The sequence below is a fragment of the Chrysochloris asiatica genome, unplaced genomic scaffold (genome assembly GCF_000296735.1).
Source record: "Chrysochloris asiatica unplaced genomic scaffold, ChrAsi1.0 scaffold00159, whole genome shotgun sequence".
NCBI classification, from domain to species: Eukaryota; Metazoa; Chordata; class Mammalia; order Afrosoricida; family Chrysochloridae; genus Chrysochloris; species Chrysochloris asiatica.
In genome coordinates, this window is record NW_006408677.1 from 249442 (window position 1) to 259045 (window position 9604).

Consider the following 9604-nt stretch of genomic DNA (forward strand, 5'->3'; position numbering starts at 1 on the left):
ATTAATTTCCTACCCCACCCCAAACTGACCAATACAGCCTTTTCTCAGATTTATATTCAGTTCATCTGGTGTGACACTGTAGGATAAACATTGAACTGCTAACTGCAAGGTTGGAGGTTCAAACCCACCAGTCGATCCTCAGAAAACCTATATAGGGTTGCTGAGCTAGAACCCACTAGATGACACACAACACCAACAACAATTAGTAAGCAGGAGTCCCTGGGTGGTGCAAACGGTTAACACATTTGGTTACTACCTGAAAAGTTGGAGGTTCAAGTCCACCCAGAGGCACCTTAAATGAAAACTTTGGCGATATACTTTAAAAAATAAGCCATACATAACATATTCCACAAATACAATGTTCTACATCCTACTTTGGTGAGTAGTGACTGGGATCTTAAAAGCTCATGAGCAGCCATCTAAGGTGCAACTATTGGTCTCTCTCTCCCTGCCCAGAGGAAAGAAGACTGATGAAAATTGAAGACACTTGGAAATAATGAGTACACTGAACCAATGAACCACGTGAACATCAATTTCCAGGGCCCTGAGACAAGAAGAACTAGATGGTGCCTGGTTACCACTATGAACATTTCTGAAAGGGATCACATTAGAAGGTCCTGGATAGAGTGGAACAAAACTCAAAATCATAAACCACCAAAAAAACAAACAAACAAACACACACAAAAAGAGGTTTACTGGTCAAGTAGAGATTGGTAGAATCCCAAGACTATGGCTCTTAGACACCCTTCAGGTCTGGAACTGAATTCACCTCCATGGCTCAATTTTCAGCCAAGTAATACATAGATATATTGGTGGAGGTGGGAGTCGGGGAACGACAACACTAGTGATGTATGCGCATCATCAAATGGTCACTTATTTGAGATCAAATAGGCAGCATTTACCTAAGGACAAAATTCAGAAGGGTAGGTAAAGAAGGAGAAAGGAAACAATAAACACAGAAGGAAAGCAAAGGATAAGTGATGTCACATTGAGGGGATTGCAATTGCCAGGAAACCAAGTGTAGGATTTGTTGACTATGAAACTGGTGATCTCATATGTAAACCTTCAATTAATTCATAATAAAAAGTTAGAACAATGATAAGTTCCTTAAAAAACCAAAGCAAGGAAGTAATAAAGTATAGACATTCATGGATAGAAAAATATAGAGGATCAACAAAGCCCCCCTCAAAAAAAAAAATCATTGAAACTCCTGTGGATCACAGTTATACTCTGACACACATATAGTCACCATGAGTTAGAATCAGGACAATGGCAACTGTTTATTGGTTAATGAGAAAGCAAGGATATGACCTTTCTGTGTTTTCTCCTGGCCATTTCCTTTCTTTACTAAAACTCAATTACCTTTGCCGAATCTTTGTGCTTTCTCTATGATTTGCAAGACTTTCTCTTCTTGTATCTGGAGAGAAATCATAAATAGACTTAAGAAGCCTCGTCCTGTGTATAGACAGTGGTCACATCTGAATTCGTACCTCCAGAGTGTTTTTAAAACAACCTTGGGCTGAGGTTGCAGAACAACAGCAAACTTTTGATGAAATATTTAATCAGGTAAGGACATTGTGAATCTTATTACAACCCAGAAGTTATCCTAAAGGTAACCTACTCAAGGCTGACCCCTTGGGTTCTCATCACATTATGGAAGCAATCTACTGCAAGGTAAAAACACACACTTAGAAATCAACTTAAAGGCAACTGGCTACACAAGATTGCTTTCTTTTGGAGTCCCTGGGTGGTACAATGATTACATGCTCAGCTAATAACTGACAGGTGGGTGATTTCAAATCTCCCCAGAGAGACACCTCAAAAGAAAGTTCTGGAGATCTACTTCCATAAAAGCACCATTGAAAACCCCTATGGGGCACCCTTCTACATTAACACACACGGGGTCACTATGAGATGGAATCAAATTGATGGAAACTGATTTTTCTTGAAGAAGCACGGGGGCTACTATGAAGCCCTCATTTTCTCCTATATGCTGGAGCATCACCAGCACACCACTCCAGAGCCCATGAATTGGTTTTGGTTGTCTTTTGCATCTGAACCTGTGTTTTAGACCATCCAATCTGCCCTAAACAATTTTTTGAAAAGAGAATTGAACTGCTGGGCATTTGCAAGGCAATACCATTGAGACTGTTAGAAGATAGATGAACTGGAGATGGAATCTCATTGAACTGTGTTTTCTTTGGTGATCCCACAAAACTCTGACAAGTATAGCACTTAAGTGATGCCAGGTTGCTTTTGGAGGGTCAGGACAAATATGGGGCATTTTTAAGTGTAATCATGATGGGTGAAAGAATCAACATGACCTTGTCAGAGTGTTATAGAATACAGGTTCTTAGTGTGGTGCTGTAGGCTAAGCATTGGACTGCCAGTTGCAAGGTCCACAGTTCAAACTCAGCACCCACTCCTTGAAAACCCTGTACAGGGTCACCATGAGTCAATACTACGACTCAATGGCGCTTAACAACAAGAACAACAGAGGACTACTTGAGACAAGGGGGTGGATGGAAAGTGATAAAGCTTTTCCTTAAGATATGGAATTTCTAAAGAGGTTGATTATTTTCCTAGAGATGAAGAATGGAAATGGGGATGGAGGAAAGAAACAGTGAGCCCTGCTAGGAAGCTAGAGTGTGTTTCCTACATTGAAGCATGCAGTTTGGGCCTTTGTTGAAACCATAGGATACTAAAACTGAGGGTGCTCTCTGTGAGAGATGTGTCAGCTCAGGTAAAGAGGCTTTCGAATCTGGCTGGAGTACAGCACTGAGATGCTTTATGAGTGGCAGGTATCTGAGGCGGAAAAAAGAAAGAACTAGATTGAAAGCCTGAGGGGCCCTGCAGATTAAGTCATCCATGTCCCCAGCTAACAATGCCTCCATTAGCCTGGCTGGGATTCTTGAGGACACTCAAACAGGTGTTCGGTAGTATAGAAAGTGCAAAGGACCATGAAGGTCAAATTTCTAAAAACTTATCATGAGCAAGAGAAAAAAGCATTTGCCCTTGTGTTGATGCTAAAGATGTTATTTCAGAAAGCACCAGAGAAGCCGGTGATAGATAGGAGTGCGCATCATGCGACCTTCAAACAAAACATTCCTGGGGCTACCCTCACTAAATTGCTTCAGTGAAAATTTAGACTGTCTGAACAACAAGGGCAGTCTCCCAACTTGTTTCAGTTTATAAAAGTTGAATGGAAAGAGGAAGAGAGGGAGGTTCTCTAGTTTAAGCAATAGGGACAATCCAAACCATCTGAGCTGCCCATAAGATTGCCCCCAGGACCTTGATGAACTTGTATACATGGACCAGGCTCAGAAGGCAAACTCTTAGTGTTGACCTTAGGGCATTAGGTGCTAAGTGGAGCATGCGTGTTTTAGTTACAGAAGAAGATTCATTGGGAACAGAGCCCTAGGAATCAGCTCAGCAAAATGACAGATCTGTTATTGATATGAACACAAATATGTGTATGCACAGCAGTAGGAGGGATAATGATTCCAATTCTCACAATTCCAATGCTCTGCCAAGCAACCTTGTCTTTGTAGATGGACAGGGTCCCAGGAGGATTTATTGAAAAGTTATATCCTGGTAGTCACCTTTATGGGATCAGTGCATAGAAGAAACAAGACCAGTTGGATTTCCCAGTGACGCTGACTGACCTGGAGGGTAGGTGCTTGGGGACAAGATGATTTATTTCCTGGACCCCATAGTAAGAAACAGGGTAAATATTATAATCTATATTTTGAGCCTTATTTGAAGGATCAAAACCTCCCACAAAATCACAATGAGATACCACTTCATACCTTCTAGAATGTCTGTGATTAGAAAACTGGAAAATAACAAATGGTGGTGAGGATGTAGCGGAACTGGAACCCCATACTTTACTGGTTGGAATATATATGGGTACAGGCACTATGGGAAACAGTTTGGCAAGTTGTTGTTGTTTGTTTTTGAAAGTAAACATGGAATTACTGTTGCTGTTGTTGAGGTTAAGTGTTGTTGAGTCAGTTCTGACACATAGCAACTCTGAATAGGGTTTCTAAGGAGTGTCTGGTGGGTTTGAACTGCTGACCTTGTGGTTAGAAGCCCAGTGCATATCCATATTAAGACTACTGGTGTTAAATGCCATCGAGTTGGTTCTGACCCATATCGACTATGTATAGGCTTTCCTAGGAGCGGCTGATGTGCTTGAACTGATGACCTTGCAGTTCAAAGTGACCTTGCAGTCCAGTGCATTAACTTGCAGTGCCACATCAGGACTCCAAGACTATTGTTAGGTACCTTCAAATTGGCTTCAACCCATAGAGACTCTATATACAACAAAATGAAACATTGCCCATTCCTGTGCCATATGACCATATGAATTACCATATAACTGAACAATTCCACCCCTAGGGTATTGTCATTAATTGAACTGTGTCCTCATCAAAACATGTGTCTACTTGGCTGGTCCATGATTCTCTGTGGTTTGGCAGTTAGGGAACGATGTAATTTGGTAGTTCTGGAATGCTGTAATTATCATCCATGGTGTGAGGGGATGTAAGATCTTTACTCAGGACACAACCATGATCCAATGTAAGGGGAGTTTCCCTAGGGTGCAGCTGGCATCACGTTTTGTCTTTGTTGTTGTTAAGTGCCGTCGAATTGGTTCCAACTCACACCAACCCTGTATAGGGTTTCTGAGGAGCATCAGGTAAGTTTGAACTGCTGACCTTGTGGTTCGTAGTCCAGTGTTGATAAGTGAGCAGAGGAAAAGGGACCTCATATCAACAAGAAAGAAGAGCCAGGAGTGGAGCATGTCCTTTGGATGCAGGGCCCTGTACTGGGAACCTACTAGACCCAACAGGAGATTGATGCCAATGCACATGGAAACCTCCAGGGGATACCATGTTGAAAGGAATAAAGGGCCTTCCCCCAGAGCTTGCACGAAAATAAAGCATTCTGATAAAGTGTCTGAATTTGGACTTCTAAACTGTGAGATAATAAATTTTTGTTTTTTAGAACCATTCACTAGTGGTATTTCAGTTACAGAAACACTAGATAACTAACACAGGGCTATGTCCCCCAAAATGAAAGCAAGGTTTCAAACAGATCCTTGTACACCAATGTTAATTCACATTAGCCAAAAAGGTGTGAAAAACCCGTGTCCATCAACAGATGAGTAAACAAAATGTGATATATAATGGGATATGGGATATTACTCAGACACAAAGAGAAATGAAGTTCTGAAACATGTTACACAAAACGAAAAATATTGTATGATTCCACTCACATGAAATACACTGTGAAAAATGAAAATTCAAGAACACTTGATTGTGCTCATGAGGAATCTGTACATGGATCAAGAGGTACTTGTTCAAGCAGAACAGAGGAATACTGAATGGTTTAAAATCAGGAAAAGAGTGCAAGAGGGATGTATCCTTACACCATACTTATTTAATCGGTATGCTTAGCATATAATCCAAGAAGTTGGATTATATGAAGAAGAACATGGCATCAGGTTTGGAGGAAGACTCATTAACAACCTGCAACAAGCAGATGATACAACCTTGCTTGCTGGAAGCAAAGAGAACTTGAAATATTTGCTGATGAAAATCAAAGACTACAGCCTTCAATATGGATGGCACCTCGGTGCAAAAGAAAATCCTCACAACTGGACAAATAAGTAACATCAGGACAAATGGAGAAAGGGTTGAAGTTCTCAGAGAATTCATTTTACTTGGCTCCACAATCAAGGCTTATAGAAACAATAATCAAGAAGTAAAACTACGTACTGCATTAGGCAAATCTGCTGCAGAACACCTTTTGAAACTGTCAAAGGGCAAAAATGTCACTTTGGCGACTAAAGTGTGCCTGACCTAAGCCACCGTATTTTCAGTGAGCTCATATATATGTGACAGTTAGACCATGAATAAGGAAGACAATAGAAGAATGAACACATTTGAATTATGGCGTTGATTTAGAATACTGAAAGTACCATGGATTGTCAAAAGAACAAACCAATCTGTGTTGGAAAAAATACAACCAGAATGTTCCTTAGAAGCCAGGATGGCGAGACTTTGTCTCTCATACTTCAGACATATTATCAGAAGGGATTAATCCCTGGAGAAGGACATCATGCTTGGTAAAGTGGAGGGTCAGTGACAAAGAGGACCACCCCAATGAGACATATTGGTACAGTGGCAGCAGCAATGGGCTCACGCGCATCTATTGTGAGGATGGTGCAGGGCCAGGCAGTATTTTACTCTGCTGTGCACAGGGTCGCTATGAGTCGGTACCGACTCCATGGCACCTAACAACAACAGCTCATATGAAATATTTATAATACGTAAATGCATAGAGATCAAAGTAGACTACTGATTACCAGGGGTTATTCTTGGGGTGGGTGGGTAGTTATTACTTAAATGGTACTGAATTTCCTTTGCAATGATGGAAAAGCTATGGAAACATAATAGCAATGGAGACACAACCATGTGAATGTAATAAATTCCACTAAATTATGCACTTAAAAATGGCTAAAATGGAAAATTGTGCATATATTTTACCATGATAAAAATACACTAAAAAGAAAAAGAAACTTTCCACTGTCCAAGAACTGGCAATAAAGTAACATAAAGTAACATTTGAAGATAGGAAGATTTGATAATCTGATTATTTTAAGGATGAAACAACACTCCTGTCCTCTTTTACTTTACTCTACCAACAACTAGAGTCCTGTTGTGGTGCTGTAGGATAAGCACTGTACTGCTCACCACAAGGTTAGTGGTTCAAACCCACCAGCTGTCGCTATGAGTAAAAAATGACTCGATGACACTTAACAACAACCAGCAACTGATCTGGGATCAAGACCAAATTTTGTTAAACTTTATATGATAACACCTCAAACCTCAAGGAGCCTTCCCAGAGTACCTTTGATTAGACTTGAAAGAACCAGAAAAACAGAGGAGAGGAGGGTGGCAAGATGGCAGACTAGGCAAGATGCACAACAATGATACATAAAACCAAATGTAAGAGATGCAGATGATAGTCCTGAAACTCTGAGCTTCAGATGAAGGGATAGAGAAGTTGATTGAATGTTTACTAGGAGACAGAGCTGAGTAGAAATGTCAAAAAGAGAGGCTTGTGACCCGTGCCAGCCAACCAGATGCCACAGATCTTGAGCTTTTGTGAGCAGCTTCAGAGAAAAGAAACATATTGGCATTGCAGAAACATACCTGTCTCAAAGAGATAAAGGTACATATTTTTGGTTGTTGTTCCCCACACTACCCGGTGACCAGAGATACCCACCTGCATATAATCAATGGAATTTCCTGCTCGCCTGGCAGTGGGAGCACATTGAAGTGAGCACCGTGGCTGTGGGTCCCATTAAAGGAGTGGGAAGCTGTCCACATTGAACCCATTTGAGTGAGTCCTGCTTCAAATCTGCAGAGTCAGAACTGGCCAGCCCTCATTAGGAGAAGCAATTGAACAGACCTGTGGAGTCTCTGTCTCCCTGTGGGGCAGAAAAGAAAAAGAATAAAGAGACTGTAGTTTGGCCATCTTGAAACTTTCGTGGCTGACCTTGAAGGCAAGAGGAAAGTAGGTGGTGTAGAGGCATACCATTTATTGGTAGAAAGGTGCAATTTTTTCCCCCCTTGTACTCCATGGTACTCTGGTGACAAGAGGTGTGGCTGTCTCCCACCTTCATACACCCTAGGGAAGTCCCTGCTCTCTGGACTGTCACATCAAAGTGTGGGGGAGCTACAGCACAAATCCAGTACTTGGAATCGGGTGTGGTCTGTTCCAGACCTGCAGAAACTGTTCATCTCAGCCCTTGACTTACAGGACCTCTCACCCTCGCTGCTCTGGGATGGAAATACCCTAATCCCCAGCTGCTTTGGAGTCTACATGAACTACTTCTGGATTGGACACCCAGAATAAATACCTAGCCCTACAAGAATTCCATCTAAGGTTGAGTGCTACTGTCTCATCCCTTACCCACCCACAATGCCACTCTTGGCTGCTAGGAGACTCAGAATTTACTCCTCTCAGTGTGGCACCTGCACTGTTTTTTGTCCCCCTGCCTCCTTTCATTGCTTTTGTATGTTTATTCTTTTTTCCTTGTTTTTTCTCTCTCTTTATTTCTATCCTTTCTATTTCCACTTTCATGTTTTCGTCTTTTTATTCTGCTTCTATTTCTCAACCACTGCTGCTTCTTCCTTTCCTTTCTATCTCTTGTTTGCTATCCCTTCTATCTATACTTTAATTTTTCTTTTATTCTAAGGAGCAGCTGGTGAGCTTGAACTGCTAACTTTGTGGTTCAAAACAACTTTTCAGTCCAGTGCATTAGCCTGCAGAGCCATGCCAGGACTCTGATTAATACCAAGATTTCAGAAATGAACAATACATTGAGAGGGCAAAGTAGTAGATTTCAATCAAAGGAAGCCCAAATAGTGAGCTTGAAGATAAATCTCTCAATACCAGTAAGCTACAAGGACAAAAAAAAAAAAAAAAAAAAAAAGAATGAAAAAAATCTGAAGAAACCCTTAGATTTATGTGATCATACTTGCAGAATAGGAAGGGATGAGGCAAAGTACAGAAAAGGAAACCAAGCAGCAGTTGACAGAAAGTTTCCCTAATAACATGAAAGACAAGAAGATACACATTCAAGAAGTTGAATGAAATTCAAGCAGTATAGACCCCAAAATAAAATTACCAAGACATATCATAATCAAACTCTCCAAAGTCTAAGACAAGGAAAGAATCCTGAAAGTAACTTGGAAAAAATGAAAAAAAGTTATTTACAAAGGAGAACCAATAAGATTAAGCTCTGATTTCTCAACAGAAGCTATGCAAGCAAGAAAGTAAAGGGGAGATATATACAAAACTCTGAAGAAAACACAAACAAAATGAATTCAGTACAGAAAGATAGGTGAAACAAAGAACCAGAAGCACACACACACACACACACACACACACACAAACAAAACAAAACAAAAAAACCCAAAACAAAACTTAGGAGAACAAACAAGATGGCGGACCGGGTAGATGTATAGCAGAGAGCTCCACCACCAACAACACAGAATACCTGACCAAGCAGGTTCAGAGGATGGTCCCAGAACTCTGAACCACATATAAAGGAATACTTAGAAGGTTGGAAGGCTCACAGCTGGGGGAATTTGTGGCAGAAGCAAGAACTCTATTGCTTTCTAGTCCGGGATGCTCAGCTGCTCCAGGAGCCACCATCTTGGGTGAGACCAAGTGGGGGAAGGATCAGAGCGGCCACAGACGCCTGGCAGAACTGCTGAGATAAAGGTGTGGACATTCTTCTCTTTTGGTAGCTGTTCACTGGTCCCTTGCTGTCTGCACACCTCCATTCTGGTGACTATAGGGGTGCCTGAGCTAGTGGGCAGCCCAGCCCCACCCTCGGAGGGTTCTACTACGCATGCGCACATATCTCCTCAAAATTTAAAGAGACAGTTTCCAATTAAAACCAAACGGCCACAGCCGGCCCTGAACTGATTCCAACTAGAAACAAGTCCTGAACGGGGATTGTGTAGCGGGACAAGCAGACAAAAGAGGAAATAGGCCAAAAATTAAATCCTAAGTTACATCAAAA

General features: G+C 41.3%; 1 protein-coding gene across 1 annotated transcript in view; it reads left to right on the top strand.

Moving 5' to 3' along the window:
- The window catches only part of GUCY2F (guanylate cyclase 2F, retinal), a 197739-nt gene that overhangs the window by 168879 nt on the left and 19256 nt on the right, over positions 1-9604 (top strand). Inside the window, 3 exon segments of the mRNA XM_006878253.1 lie at positions 1426-1464; positions 1467-1499; positions 1502-1566. Coding sequence (XP_006878315.1) covers positions 1426-1464; positions 1467-1499; positions 1502-1566 — 137 coding nt within the window.